The sequence below is a fragment of the Vanessa cardui genome, chromosome 9 (genome assembly GCF_905220365.1).
Source record: "Vanessa cardui chromosome 9, ilVanCard2.1, whole genome shotgun sequence".
Taxonomy (NCBI): Eukaryota; Metazoa; Arthropoda; class Insecta; order Lepidoptera; family Nymphalidae; genus Vanessa; species Vanessa cardui.
Window position 1 is genome coordinate 11,262,864 of NC_061131.1, and position 16,743 is coordinate 11,279,606.

The 16,743-nt window shown below is 33.5% G+C and overlaps 1 protein-coding gene across 2 annotated transcripts in view; it reads left to right on the plus strand.

Annotated features, from left to right (window-relative positions):
- LOC124532620 overlaps positions 1-16,743 on the plus strand; it is a 199,618-nt gene that overhangs the window by 178,669 nt on the left and 4,206 nt on the right. The window contains exons 3-14 of one of the 2 annotated variants that reach the window (XM_047107607.1): positions 5,890-6,011; positions 9,835-10,647; positions 10,947-11,087; positions 11,261-11,385; positions 11,622-11,750; positions 12,313-12,481; positions 12,958-13,121; positions 13,879-14,046; positions 14,506-14,708; positions 15,220-15,385; positions 16,291-16,424; positions 16,546-16,657. In XM_047107607.1, coding sequence (XP_046963563.1) covers positions 5,890-6,011; positions 9,835-10,647; positions 10,947-11,087; positions 11,261-11,385; positions 11,622-11,750; positions 12,313-12,481; positions 12,958-13,121; positions 13,879-14,046; positions 14,506-14,708; positions 15,220-15,385; positions 16,291-16,424; positions 16,546-16,657 — 2,446 coding nt within the window. Of the gene's footprint in view, positions 1-5,889; positions 6,012-9,834; positions 10,648-10,946; positions 11,088-11,251; positions 11,386-11,621; positions 11,751-12,312; positions 12,482-12,957; positions 13,122-13,878; positions 14,047-14,505; positions 14,709-15,219; positions 15,386-16,290; positions 16,425-16,545; positions 16,658-16,743 lie in introns of both variants that reach the window. The other variant, XM_047107608.1, reaches the window with a different exon arrangement.

The window sequence follows — 16,743 nt, forward strand, 5'->3', positions numbered from 1 at the left end:
TAGTGTTACGAGAGTAACCTTAGCCTTCAATACGGTGTTATGACATTTGATTCTATATCATAATTTATATCACATTATTATTGCATATTATTAATAATTCAATAGAATTTACTTTATTATATACAATTATTATTGTAATTAATTGATCAATAATGTGTAAAACTGTAATTAATATTATTTTATATGGCATAGCATTTAATACTGGCATGTAACACTTCATTATTATTTTAAATATTATTGAGCTGTCATTATAAAACAATGGGACGATAGCGGGGCAATCTAACAAAAGATAGAGACATTGAAGCATCATTGTAAAACGATAATATTATTTTGGTCCTCCCGAACTAACGAAATTACATTAGCAAAACGTGTCCGACCATTTAAGTTTGATAAACCGTGTTTTGTTATTAATCTTATTTTTTTTGGGTTAATACTTTATGATAAGTACTGTAGAAAAGATACAACTTGTTATTGCTATTCTTTAAACATTAATTCTACCCTAACTTATAAATAGATATAACCTAAAGCTGTGTCCTCTGAAATTCTGGAAATCTAATAAATATTTAATACAAAGTTTTCATTTGTTTATTAAAATTTTCACAAATTTCATTTAAACGTAGAACGGAAATACCGTTCAAGTGAAAAAGCCTTTGAGTATTGTTAACAAAAATACACATCAATTGCTTCAACAAAAAAAACAACTTACTTTTAAATAAATGAATTATAATTTAATGAAATAAAAACTGGCCACAATGGCTACTGAAGGAAGTCATCGTTCGTCCTTTTTTCTACACATCCATTGTGTTAAGTTTAAGTTCTCCATACAACTAACATTTATTACTACATATGACTCACGGGGAAAATGATCCAGTTCTTCCTTGGTATCGAAATAGATAATCTACTTACCCGTCATATTCGCATCGTTCAAGAAATTCGTAATATTAATATTTATTCAATATCTTTTTCATATTTATACGGAGCACGAAAATATAATATGCGATTATTCTAATTTATTTCTGTCATTTACTTTTTACATGAAATCAAAACGAATGACAGTTTATCGCAAAATATATTCAATGTAACACCATTAAAAATTTGAACGTGAACTTGCCCAACGATTTCTCTTATATATTACTTATTTCAAATATATTTTTATCTCTTTAAATAATCTACAACATGTCTCTCTTGAAAGTAATGATTATCATGCTGTGAAAGTTTCATTCAAATTAGTGCAAACAAGGACAATGTTTCGACTGCTGAGATATAAATATCTGTTTTCTGACGTATTAGTATTACTAAACATATGTATATATTATATGCGTATCTTAATATTTAATATGAAGTTATCCCACAGAATAATATGAATTGAATGTGTTCCAACAAAACATATCATATATTGCACGTCATTTTTCACAATTCAAAGGAATATTATATTCCAAGTTTTACCAATATTCAATAACAGTTTGAATGTAGTTTGTATAAAATTACTACAAAGTTCGATACGGACAATATTTAGTTCAACAATAGGAGGAAATTTTATTTTCCACGTTCCAACACAATGTATCATGAACTCCGAGAGGGCTCCTATAGGAGATTCACAAGTCACAAGTTTTCCTATAACGAAGTTAGAACAAACAAGTGGGGACTGGTGGTAACGTCATTACATGGTGCTCGTTAGTGGCGCTTCTGATCTCGTCCAATCCACTTCATTCGCCTCGATTGTGAACATTTTATTGTGTTACGAGCACCGTCTGCAGCGCCCGACCATCCGCTTCGCATGCGAACATAAAAATGTACGAATGAAAACTTTTTACTCAAACTATTTTGCTTTTTTTAATTTTATATTTACAACAATTAATATTTTTAAACATACAAACAGTGACCTGTGAACTTTGCTAAACAAAAACGAAGGCATATTGCCTGAGGCGAAACATTTTGTCTTTTACCGATTAATGGGTTTGCACCTGGCAGAATTTCGTAAGATATTTTCTTTCACAGCCGAACACGAGGTAAATAATTAACGAATGATCTTGCCAAGCTTCACAAATTAGTAAATATTGTTGCTTCAAAACCGTAGTCATCGGTTAAGATTCACGTATTACATACCGCGTCATTAATAATGAGTTCTGGTCATTCATATATATTTTTAAATAGGTATGTGAATAAAATTCATTTATTTACCGAAACACATTTTCACACTCTCACTGAAGTAAGTTTCCAGTGTTATCGCGCAGTCATATGTCATGTATGTAGGTACTGGTTTATAATTCAGTGCATGCAAAGAGCTATTCGTCTAGTACTCAGGAAAATGTTTTAAAATACACATATTACTTTTAAAATTATCGTTTATTTCAGTTAATAGTGTGGTGGAAAGTCTAAAACCACACAGTGATGAGGCTTTCGCCCAAAAATAGGCTATTTATAGTCCATTCCAATGACAAGAGGAAACATTCAAAACATACCGTATTTTTCAATATCACAAGTGTTTTGTTGATAATTCCACTATAAGATTAACTACAAACAGTTCTTGATTAATATATCTTCATTTGTAATACAACAATATTTCACTAAACTACATAAATCCACTTTTATTTCACTTCCAAAGTAACGAAAACAGTTTTGTCGACATTCAAGACGCCATTTCTCGATGACGAACATTAAAAATAGAGGCCTCAACTAGGCATGTTCGCTAAACGAATGTAGATGAATGAATTTATACAGATAAAAAATATATTATTTTAGTTTTAAAATTCATTATAGATATTTTTTTTTAAATATATTTATTTAATTGGTTGTAATATATAATATGAATTATTTATTAGAAAACGTAAAAAGTTACCTAACGATAGATAAAAAAGTTATTTTTATACAGTAAGGTTTTTACATAAAAATAATATTTTTACCAAAAATGTTAAAATAATTATTTTACTTAAAAATAATCTCTTATCTCGAAATGTAGATCAGTTTTGTGCATAGAAATTTTATAGTTTTGAAAATAATACAATGTTAAGAAAGACATTCGTCTCTCATCTTTCGTATCATGTGCACGGATGCATATTCGGAATTCTCTGAAGTTTTTTATTACGACCTGACTTTGTTTAAACGGAAAATTACTTTTAAAATCAAAAAAAATATATCGTTCTTTAGCATTAATTACCCATTCATTCAATTATTTTCACCTCACTAGTCGAACGAAAATGACATATCAATTCAAGGTCAAAGTTGTTTATTTACCTTTTCTCTTCTTCCCATTGGAATAGACTATACTACAGTAAAGAAAGTTAGCAATCGAAATACGTGCTAAATTACGATAATCCAGAAACATGCAACATAAAACTTCATTACTGCAAGATTCCTGTATCAAAGTATCAATCAATCAATAAGGAAAAGAAATTCAGATACATTAGAATTGAAACTTAATATTTGCATTATATTATTTTTATTTGCATTGTCTTTGTCGTTAATTTCTTCATCAAATAACAAATATCTCGAAACTTCGCTTAAAAATGTTTGTATATAGAACATACCTCAGTACTGTAAATTCAATAAAAATTCTCACAGTGTAGACACGCTGTAACATCAATATATCACCCGGACGTATAACACTGATATACCGCCAGCACGTGAGTACTTTATGATACTGTCTCTTTACTTAGCTCTTTTTACACGACTCAAACTTACCTCATGAATAAAATTAGACACCATTTCACCAGAATAAGGATTTGTTCATTTGACAGTCATTTGAATAATAACAACATTGGTTTTATGTTTTTATTAGAATCAATTCAAAGATGAATAAAAACAACAGATGATATTTATACTACCCACTAATTAGATATCGTAACTGTCGTACATTAAGATTGTTATCCAGACGTACTAACCGTACTTTCATACTAATATTATAAATGCCAATGTAACTATATATGTATGTTTGTCTCACTTTCACTCTAATACTCCTGGATCGATTTAAATGAAATTTGGTAAATAAATAGTTTTAGAGCCCGAGAATGGACATAGGCTACTTTTTTGGAAACAAAGAGAACAGACCTCTTTGTATACCAATCATTGACGTAATATTTTAAGTTCATTTGTAAATATATTCATATTCTACGCGAGCAAAGCCGCGGGTAATATAGGTATATGCATAAATCCGTGAGCGAATTATTGTAAATTCGTACAACAAATTCTGAAGCTTAGATCTCACAGTTAGCTGACAATTAGTTATGTACACTTACCTCAAACTTCCGATCGCTGATCAAAGTTAAATTAACTAATTTGACTTAAAGCTGTATAATCATTGGTCGGATGCAACCAATGACGAAATCGATGCCCAATGAGCGTTCAGTATTTAGTCAGATTTACTAATCGGGCCATAATATGAATTATTATTGGCCATTAGCAGCTGTTGACATTAATTGGTAACCAATGAGAATTCTCTGATTGTTAAATCCTTAATTATTACAGGTTATCGAAAAATTCTGAATTTTCTGATAATTTCAGAAACTTTTGTAACAGCTGACGTTATAGGCGCGATCGCCGCAATGATATTGCATTTATCAAGTGACGTACAAACCATAAATAATCAGTTATATTTCAGCGGGTAATTTTAATCATTTTGGAAGTGAGTAAGTTTCAATTAAAGGACTATTTTGATAAATTTTTAACTATAATTAGTAACCAAAGATATGCTATTTGTTTTAATAAAAACCTATCCCCAAAAATGTAATTTAATCTATTTATCTTATTAAAGTAACTCTGCACTCAATGAAAAGACAGAAATATCAGGAACTATTTCTTCGATAGATATAGTTTCTTTTTTTAAATACGTAAGTTTTTGTAAGTTATATTTTTAATCTGTCACCACGATACTACAAAAATTTTGACATAAAAATAACAAAAGTAAAAAAAATCAATACTGATATACATATATCGAGAATACAGTGATCTGTGTTTACATATTTTAATTTATGTATTTTCGTTGGTTGATTTGTCAATGGCGACGTCTTATATGTATGATTAAAAATTATAAACTGGGAACAACTCTATTCCCATTTAACAGCATTAGAAAGTAGGTGTTAAAATACGGGGCAGCGTTGTAGCTTCGATAAATCAAGTTATTCCTATATAACACTGATATAGTACCAGAACGTGGGCACTTTACAGCCCGAGTTTCTAAGTTTTATACACACTAAGTTTTCTTGTTAAATGACTGCGGGAATGCCTTTTGAACCTTGAAGTATGTTATCGACTAAAGTTATCGGTATACGATTTTGATTAAACTTTTCAAAAGTTATTTCTTAAGGATCCAGTGTTCTTTTAGTGAACTCCTACACATGGTATAGATAGAACTGAGGAGTAGGACACACTAGTGAAAACCAGCACACAACCCACTGTGTATATACACTAGTTGTCATGGCGATCGGTTAAATGATAAAAGTTGTGGTGCTACATCTAAAATTGCCATCTAATCGGACGTCACCACAAAGAGAAATCTTTTCCCTGATAATACTTCTATATATATGCCAACTTATACAGCGATCAGTCAAATAGTGTCGAATTATACTATATATAGATATTCCATGTTTATATTTAATTTTAAAGATAAATCATTAGCATTTCATCTATATGTATTTTAATCAAAATACTTTTTATTTGAGGTTTATTTATTAAATATATTTTATTAAAGGAATATTTCAGCATTACAATGAGGCACTTTTTTTCAAATGTTTTACGCAAGCACCATGCCAGAAGTTTATCTTGTATGAGTGTCACATTCAGCGACTATAAACTGTGTAATGCGAGCGTCAAGTGCGTGCAGCACTTAGCGCGCTTAACATACACATACATATAACATACATATATTTTTAATGTTTATCTCGCTTGCTTCAGGGAGTTTCGACTAGTGCTGCAGCCAGACCCGAGCTCCGTTTTCGCGGAGGGCGTGCAGTTCCACTCCTCGGCCGGACCCATAGACTACAACACCGCCCATGTCTACTCAGGGAAGCTAGAAGGTAATCGATTGATAATATTAAAAATAGAAATGTTGTCTTCGTGTTAATTTTATACTATAAATATTTCCTACGGATCAATTTAACCGCCACTCTTAAGGAGGACTATTGAATGTGCGTAAACCCAGGAGCAATCTCTATTCCCATAAAATCAGATGTGTCACCAAATCCGACACGATATAGGAAATAGTTCAAGTTTACATTAATATAATAATAATATATTTATAAGAAATTAATTAAGAATTATACAATGTCACAATACATTTCGTTTTCGTAAATAATTTGGTGTATGTACAGATCATTGATTTAATTTAGTTTTATTGTACGTTTTAATTAAGTCGAGTCAACCAAATCAACGGGATGAAAGCAAAGAGCGCCGGAACCTCTATTGACACGTCAATTTATTCCTACAAATATAATTAACGAATTTAAATAATGTACTCTTTGATTAACTTTAGTAATACTTATATAGTTCTCAAACATCTTTTACGGTCTTATATATCATTGATATTAATAATATTTTGTAATATTAAACAGGAGCTAAGATGGCCCAGTGGTGTGAGTTAGTGGTTCATTTCGGGATATATATGTGTGTGTGTGCTTAATTTACATTTATAATTCATCTCGTGCTCGGCGATGAAGGAAAATATCGTGAGGAAACCTAATTTCATCGAAATTCTGACTCGTGTGCATTCCACCAACCCGCATTGGAACAGCGTGGTGGAAAATGTTCCAAACCCTCGTGGGAGAGGAGGCCTTAGCCCAGTAGTGGGAAATTCACAGGCTGTTACTGTTACTGTTAATCAAGTGTATAGAAAGTCCATTTCAAACCTGCAATGACTACAATGAAATTAAATTAATATCAACCGATACATTAGTTTGTAAGATTGTTTAACGTATCTATGCTACTCCTTAATATTTTTTAATGAAATTGAAATGCCTTCAGATAATCTATGAACCCACGAAAAATTACACCCAAATACTTTCAAATCCGAATAACAGCTTCTTAAATTAATTCTGATTTCAAAATTCAAATGTAAAGCGGTATAATACTCAGAATACATTAAAAAAAACAATAACTTAGAGATTATTTTTTTAATCATAGTTAAAACATCACTAAAAAGTTGAAGATAAGGATTGCATGTGTAGAAGTATAGATTATTTATGTGTCTGATCGTCAATTTCACGTTGTATGCCTTGTATGCCAATGAATTATTCATGACACGGCATATTACCCCAATTTACAGTTTGATTAGAATGTATTCGTATGTGTTGATTACTTGATTAGATGCATGTGGCATTTATGTCTCCGTGTAATTAAACATGATTTATGACAAATTTAGCATCAAGTCCAGTCGAATAAATAACAGACATTCAGGTGATTTTGGGCGGACAATTTCCGACGAAATATCATTACCATTGAATTTACAAATGTTATAAATAATACAAATATTTAACACAACCATCAATTATCATTGCACATACTTACAGTTTTAACACATACATGCACGATATACACAATACAGTATAGACCATTTAACTAATTTATAGATATTTATAATGAAAAAAATAAAAAAATAAAGTTAATTAAAACGGAATCTAAAATATAATTTTGTTATTATTATTTTTATATTAAGATTAAATTTATCTCAAATTGATTTCAAAAAGTTTTTTGAAATTTATTAGGGATTTAAAATGTTTTTATATAGCGTATAATAATGTCGGAATACATTAGCGCATGATATTCGAGCGTAAATATTTATTAAAACTTAAATAACAAAGACAATATAAACTTACTAACTACTTAAACTATATTAAAAATAATAATGATACTTATAATACATCTAATAATAAAATTAAAAACTTACGAACTACTTTTCTAAATTTAATAAATGACAACAGTCAAATGATATTCGTCCCAAAATGTTCCTTGTTTTCGGAGAGCATACAATAATCTGTTATAATTAACTTCAAACGACTCCTTAAATCTTACCCTTCCATATTTCGGGTCTGTCAAGATAATAAATTAGGACGAGAAGAAACTTCAGTATTCTGTACCAAACTTAATAAAACGAAATTACGAGGTGCGACCCATCTGGTACATTCGAGACAAAGTGAATTTTGATGAAATTAGTTCACAAGTTTAATGGAGTATGCTTCTTGAGAGTTTGACTTAACTTGTCTTCAACAACACACAACTCATTTAAATATTGATACACATTACAATTAAACAGCCTCCAGTATGCGTCGAGACGTACTTTTCGCGGTTCCGTATGTACGCAGAAGTTTAATAAAATTTGTTGTAAATTCCTGTAGAATATGATAACAGTACAATAGATATACAGTAAATTTCCCACTGCTGGGCTAAGGCCACCTCGTCCTTCGAGGTGAAGATATGAGCATAATCCACCATGCTGTTCCAATGCGGGTTGGTGGATACACATGTGGCAGAATTACGTTGAAATTAGTGACATACAGGTTTCCTTGCGATGTTTTCATTCACCGCCGAGCACGAAATAAGTTATAAACACAAATTAAGCACGTGCAAAATCAGCGGTGTTTACCTGGGTTTGAAGCCGGAATCATCAGTTAGACTGCTCGCGTTCTAACGACTTAGCCATTTCGGCTATCCATAAAGTATGACAATGCCTGCGATTTTTTGGGTTTATTTTGTGTTTTTTGTTATTTAATAAACAATAAAAGATTTACAATTTTGTTACTGTGTGTTGTTGCATTGCTCATTCCTCTTACTAACTAGTTAGCTATTTAAGATGCATACATTAATTAACTATCACACTATATTCCATTAGAACCACAAGCGGACAATAGCCTTATATTGAATTAGTCAAATGACAGCGAATTGACGCGATATCGTTGGTCGAAAGCTTGATTAATCTGTGATATTTAAATTGGTTTTACAACAAAATGGCGAATAGAACGTGAAACCTTTTTTCGGAACGTTAAAAGTTTAATCAAAGAGGATATAAGTATTTAGATGTATAAATAAAATAAGAAATATTTATCAAAAACATTTAGTAGTGCAAAATATAGAGCTATTAGCAAATCGTATGTATTATGTAGATCTAATCGAATCACAAAGGCGCCAAGTTATATTAATTTCAATTAAATAAACTTAGCAAATATATATGTAGGTATTGCTGTCTGACGCACACAAGACATCTTGTGAGCACTTATGGTAAACTTCAAATATTATCTTGCGATTCTACGAAATTATCTATTCTAAATAAATCATTTGTAAAATTTATTTCATAACAATTAAGATGTTTTTATCAGCATAACATGTAACCCAGTATAATAATGGATAAAGTCATTTTTATAAAAAAACAACAATTTAGTGAATTATTTACATATTTTTTAAATCGTAAATATAATAATAATTAATATAATTAGCGAACTATATTTGTATCTGATGTATTTTTAATTGTATTAAGCAAAGAAACACGATCTCACTGTTTCAACAGTGAGTAAAATAGTATTACACTATCTTTTATCAATAAAATAAATGTAAAGGAAGGCGAGGGCGCGTTGTAATTAAGGTTATTTATGAGCGGTTTTCATCCCTCCCACTGCGACTGTAAGTTGTGATTTTAATTCATTGAGATTCCGGAGCTCTTTGCACCTCGAATTAGTTTGCATAAAATATACTCATACATTTATTTATACGTTTCTACTAACTTGTGATTTAAAAAGCTTTCGTAGACAGTGACTTTAGAACACTATTAAAAAGTTACTTATAAATTCAATTAAGAACATATTTTAATTAAGATATTAATATGATTGCTAATTGTACATTATCATCTTTCAGATGACGATTCTTCCCATGTCTATGGTGTTATTACCGCTGATGGTCTGTTTGATGGAACGATATGGACATCTAGTGAAGAGTATTATATAGAACCTCTTTCCCGTTACAATATTGACCATCCTTCTATGCACAGTGTCATATACAGGAGGTCAGATGTCGAACATCCATACGCTAACAGTGATGTTACGCACTGCGCCTCTCATCTACTCCACGTCAAGGGCAAGCTTGGATATCAAGGGGAACTACTTAACTTTACTGATCAAGTAACCGTTAAAGAAGTACCTTTTAATAATAACTCCGAAGATTTACATAGCGAAATAAACAGAAGGAAGAAGCGATGGCTTCCCGAAGACGAGATGCAAGACGACGAGCCAAAGAAGAATCCCGAACTACCTTTAGACTTAGACGTCCCTTACACCAGTAATAGTGATCCGTTCGATAAGTTTAGTACGAGAAAGCCAAAAACGAAAATCGATAAAAGTAACCTCATTACAAAAGTGCGACTCGATTCAGAGGAGTCGAGACCGAAGCCAAAGACGCATGTTGAAGTCATTAAAACCAAGGCAGGTGTTGTGACGGTCAGCAAGGACATCGTCAAGAAGGAGCCGGTCGGGTACACCATACTCTCGGCGAACGCGAGCGACGACGGCAGACATGTGAACAAACGAGCGACGGTGGACCCGAGGAAAACCACATGCTTGGTTTACTTACAAGCTGATCATATGTTTTATCAGAGATACGGATCCGAGGAAGCTTGTATAGAAGTTATGACGCGACATGTGCAGAAAGTTAACGCTATCTATAAAGTAACAGGTACATATTTATCTGTCATCTATACTGATACTATAAATGTGAATGTAATTATGTTTGTCTCTCTATTACTACTAAACTAATGAACAGATTTTGATGAAATTTAGTATGAAGCAAATTTGATCTCCAAGGAATGACATAGGCCACTTTTATTGCCTAACACATGACAAACAATCTACTAAAACGCAAGTGAAGCGCGGGCGACGACTAGTCTTAAATAACACATTAGTCCAGTATCGTTAGCTAAATATGAGCGCAATTTATTTCCTAACACCAAATAATTGAACTTCGTTTCCTTTCAGATTTTAATCAAGATGGAAAACCTGATAACATCACATTCATGATTAAAAGAATTAAGGTTCACACGCTAGACGCACTGAAAGATCCAGCCTACAGATTTCCTAACAACTATGGCGTAGAAAAATATTTAGAACTTTTTTCAGGTAATTTCGATAGAATTATAGCTTTGATAGTGCTAATAACATAACTTACAACTTTTATTTTGGTAATGTTGAAACAATAAAGTCAAATAATATTTGAAAATAGAATTATTTATTAAAATAAATTATAAGTTATTTTAATAAAATTTCAAATTTGTTTTGTTTTTTTTTTTCAGAGGAAGACTACGATGCTTTCTGCCTAGCGTACATGTTTACGTATCGTGACTTCGAAATGGGCACGTTAGGCCTGGCGTGGACTGGTGACTTAAAGAACGCCGGAGGTGTCTGTGAGAAGAATGGCGTAAGTAATTTTTACATCTTCTGAATTTACATTATTGATATTATATTGGTTATTTTTTTGATGCGAGCAACTTTCTTAAATTTTATTGTAAGTTTAATTATACACAATGAACCGGAAATACACACAATGAATATAAAAACTATTGGTAAATGAATTGTTGTCCAAAAAAATATCAAAATCATGGATATCAAGCTTATGAAACAACTAACATTTGTTTTTTATGAATTTATAAACAGCACTACCGCGGCAGCATGAAATCGCTGAACACCGGCATCGTCACGCTGCTAAACTACGGCAAGCACGTCCCGCCCGCCGTGTCGCACGTCACGCTCGCGCACGAGATCGGACACAACTTCGGATCTCCGGTATATCATTTATAAGCATTAACAAAACAATATAAGCGCCCCCCATATCATTCGCTCAAATTTCGTAAACCATTCTTATGCCAGTTGCATAAGAATGGTAAAAAAATTGAGCTTTAAAATGTTGGACTCGTTGGTGACAATACAAAATTTAAATTAAACCATAAATTATTTTTAAGATGTATATTAAGATATTATATGTTTTAACTAGCGACCCGATCCGGCTTAGCACAAGTCTAATACTGATATATATATACGAAATATACTCCACAATTTGTTTATTTACTACATCACAATTGAAACTTCTATAATTATCAGTGTTTCTTTACTGTATTGTCCATGTATTACACACAAATAACTTCCTTTCGAATAACTCTATCTATCTAAAAAAACCGCATCAAATCCGTTGTGTAGTTTTAAAGATGTAAGCATTTATAGAGATAGGCAGCGGTAAAGGACTTATTTTATACTATGCAATGATAATTCAACTTTTATAACTAATTTTAGCCCAACTTGCAAATGAGCAGTCGTGTAATGGTCTGTGGAAATATTTCGTATGTTTCAGCATGACCCAGAAATGTGCACACCGTTCGGCGAAGACGGTAATTACATAATGTTCGCACGAGCGACGAGCGGCGATCGCAAGAACAACAACAAGTTCTCACCTTGCTCCCTGCGCGCCATCGACCCCGTCCTGAACAACAAGGCGCGATCGCCGAAAGGGTGCTTCACCGGTATGATCCTTAAACTTTACTGTATCACTTATTACATTCCACCAAATTTCAAAATATTGGTACAGAACCCACACACATATTATTTGAATTTCTTCAGAACTGTCGCTTACTGTAAAACTGCAACTATAACTGACGTAAACAAACCCTGACACACTCAAAATTAAACGCACTTTTTGGACTTACCTCATTTGATTTGAATGACCGAAATAATTTCAACACCTTTTTTCCACCCAAATCGAGGTATCACAACAATTTATTAGTCGAAAATATTTGTTATTTTTTCATTTCGATATGTTTTCACCAACATACGGCCTAAATGTCAATGTGACAGAGACCACAAAGTTGTGGACGCTAGTTGGCGCTGTAATCGTTCACAGAGCAAATAGATTAAAACCAAACACTTTCTTTTGAATGGGTTATTTTTAAAATGTTACATTTCGATGTTTTAATAAGCAATTCGCCGTTCTTCGTAACAGAACCTCAGCCGGCGATCTGCGGCAACGGCGTGGTGGAGGAGGGCGAGGAGTGCGACTGCGGCTGGGCGTCCGAGTGCACGGACGTGTGCTGCCGCCCGCAGGCCGTGCGCCCGCACTACAAGCCCTGCACGCTCACCGAGCACAGCGTGTGCAGTCCCAGCCAGGTACGGTCGGCAGAAACGACGAATGCTTTCCTATTAAACCTGGCTTATCGGCTAATAACAAATGTCAAACTATTCTGTATCAAAAATATAATTTAATACATTTTTTTTTAACTTATTAGTCAAAGATTCAGACTAAGTAATCTATCTTCAAGGATATCTTCAATTATTGGCAACAATAGTAAAAAAAAGTAAAGTAAAGTAACAGCCTGTAAATTTCCCACTGCTGAGATAATGCCTGCTCTTCCATTAAGGAGAGGGTTTGGAACATATTCCACCACGCTGTTTCAATGCGGGTTGGTGGAATACACATGTGGCAGAATTTCTATGAAATTTGTCACATGCAGGTTTCCTCACGATGTTTTCCTTTACCGCTGAGCACGAGATGAATCAGCGGTGCCTGCCTGGGTTTGAACCCGCAATCATCGGTTAAGATGCACGCGTTCTTACCACTGGGCCATCTCGACTCGTTTATATACAATAGATTGACGTCTAAAAAGTTTCAGTTTGAAAGATATTAATTAGTACAGTTAGTTATAATATACAGTCTTTAACTACAATCTGTTTATCGACCAAATCATTATGACTACTAAGTACTCAACGATAACTAATAAAATTGTGTAGAAAAAAATCCATAATACATATCACTGGTGGCAAAATTAAAATGATTACAGTGCTGTTAATTGTCGGTCAGAACTCGCATGTTCTAACTATTGAACTCATAGAACAGCCGTTGTTCACAATACTCGTGGTCGCGCAGGGCCCGTGCTGCACGGCGTCGTGCACGCTCAAGTTCGGCGACAAGTGCCGCTCCGACAACGGCTGCCGCGACGCCGCGCACTGCGACGGCAAGCGCGCCGCCTGCCCCGCCAGCCGCCACAAGCCCAACCGCACGCGCTGCGACAAGGAGCTCGTCTGCTTCATGGGGGTGAGTCCGCACTTCGGTGACTTGTTTCACGTCATATAATGTCATACTCATAGCATTAATACGAGGAACAAACACAAACATGTTACTCCTGTTAACTGCGTAGAGTCAGTAACTCCTTTATGGGACAATGTATACGATTCTACAACAGGATCCCAGAATGCGTTCAAATTGCCTCTGTTGCCAAATTTAAAAGAAATTGTTAATGAATGCTTTTGTGCAAAAAGATATATAGTTTGTGAGTTTATGATCGATACCACACCTTGGGAATGAAACGATCGCCTCCTGGCTATTTATTTTCATATTCAATTGTGTATATAATAAAATAGACAAAAAAAAGATCCGCTGAGTTTCTTTCGCCGATTCTTCTCATTTCAGGGTTTTCTATTTTCCATCAATAAGTTAGTGTAATGCTTCTATATTGTATGTATGAGACGGTAGAGTAACGTTTGTCGGTTGCAGGAGTGCACGGGGTCGATCTGCCTGGCGTATGGCCTGGAGTCGTGCCAGTGCGCGCCGCGCAAGGACGACCCGCGCTCGGCGTGCGAGCTGTGCTGCCGCAAGCCGGGCGGCGCCTGCGTGTCCTCGTTCCACTGGAACACCGCGCCCTTCGACGTGCCCGACATGTATGCCAAGCCCGGCACGCCATGTAACGACTATAATGGGTAAGTACGTCCATTTGGAAAAAGATGATCAACGAACAATTAAAAATGCTGAAACATCTATGCATGCTCTATAAAAGGTTTTATTTATTAAATTACAAAAAAAATAGATATTTCTAAATAGAATGAGTTAATTTTTGTTTTTCGTTTTTTTTGTATTGTTACCTTTATCAAATCTTATTATTACGAAAAGTATTTACGAATATTTTTAAAGTAATGCAATTTTTATCAAATATGTATTTTTATACATGTAATACATACACGAATATTATAGTAGAGAACAATCAAGATTTTTCTAATTTGCTAACTGAAGAAAAACAAGAATTTTCCTTTTTATGTTTTGTTCTATAATCTTCTATTAAAAATTTGTACATAAACCCGATGTGTGAATTCGACACGAGTTTCATTTAAATTCAAAAACAAACGAAAGAAATAAAATAGCAAAATTTAAAGAACGTCGCCTCTGCAGGACAACACTATTGAATACACAAAGTAATCCATATCCCGTGTCCAGGTACTGCGACGTGTTCCAGCGCTGCCGCGAGGTGGACCCGTCGGGCCCGCTGGCCACGCTCCGCAAGCTGCTGCTGTCGGACGAGAGCATCGCCGGCTTCAAGCGCTGGGTGCTGCGCCACTGGTACGCGGTGCTGCTCATCTTGCTCGCCGTCATCGCTCTGCTGGTGAGTCACCAAATGGTTTTATTCTCAACTCCAATATTTAAAATACACAAAAAACCTTTGAGGCAACTAGATTCAATGTGTTTAATTTATAACAGTAAAAGTAAAATGTAATAATGTAAAGACTTATGTTAGATAAATAGTGTTAATATCAATATTTAAAGACGTATTATTTGTTGTATATAATTTTATGTCGTGTATTATTTATTTTGGTTTTAATTTATCTTTCCTTCAGCGATCCTGCAGAGTCCTTGACGCCGCAATAGATATCAACGATAAAAATTAAAATACATATATTTAGTTCCCCCTATTTAGTTTAGAAGGTATATGTATATGTGATACAAATTGTTTGCTAGAACAGTTTTAACGATAAACATATGAAACAATCTCATAAAATAAAACTCAAGATAAAGACCTTAAAAAATAATAACAGGTACAATATAATTACCAAAAAATAAATCATTTTTTAAAATGCAATACTACGCCGCTAGGAAGCATATATACTTTTTTTTTGTTATCATCACTAGATAAGTTTACCTGTAACATGCCTGGTTTGATTCATACCGAATATCGAATTTGTTTAACTTCGTTTGTACTAAAACTGTTAAAATCATAGTTTTATCATTTGTGGTATTTTGTAAATGTGCTCGGAAAACCTTACAGATTAGGATAGTTTTTGTGTGCTCGTGTGTGGTAAACTTTATCGATCTGTCTATATATATAGATGATAGTAGCTATATTTTTTTCTTCATTTACATGTTATAGATATTATACAAACATTAATTCATTATTACAAATAATTCATGCTAAGTTTGTTGTCCTTTCTAACTTGTCACAGAGTAAAAAGTAAGTAGACAATTTTTCACAAAATAACAGTTCCCTCACACGATTTGTTGTTGTAATTTCAGGTGGCTAGCACCCGTTTCTTCGGCCGCCATGCAAAGAAAATTAAATCAGTCACAATCATTCACTCATCGACCACTGAAACCGTCCGCCTGCCAGATGCCGCTGATCAGGGTCTTATCGTCCACACTGCTGTCAGGTAAAACTACTTTCAATATTAAAGTAGCTGAAAATGTCAAAATACGTTATGTTTTATAAAAAGATTTGATAATAAAAAGAGTAAACTGACATTCTGTTTCATAATTTTACGTGTTTTTCAGATCCAAACTACCTCTGAAGAAGAAAGTCGCTCTCAGAACACGTGCTTATCGAAATAAGAAGGACACAAAGCAAGGCGATAAAGCGTCTCCTTCACATAATTTGAAAAAGAGGGTAAGATAACATTACTCACTTCTTATTCAAATGAAAAATAACGTTTTCTTTTGGCAAATACAATTGTATTCATTTTTTTATTTTCA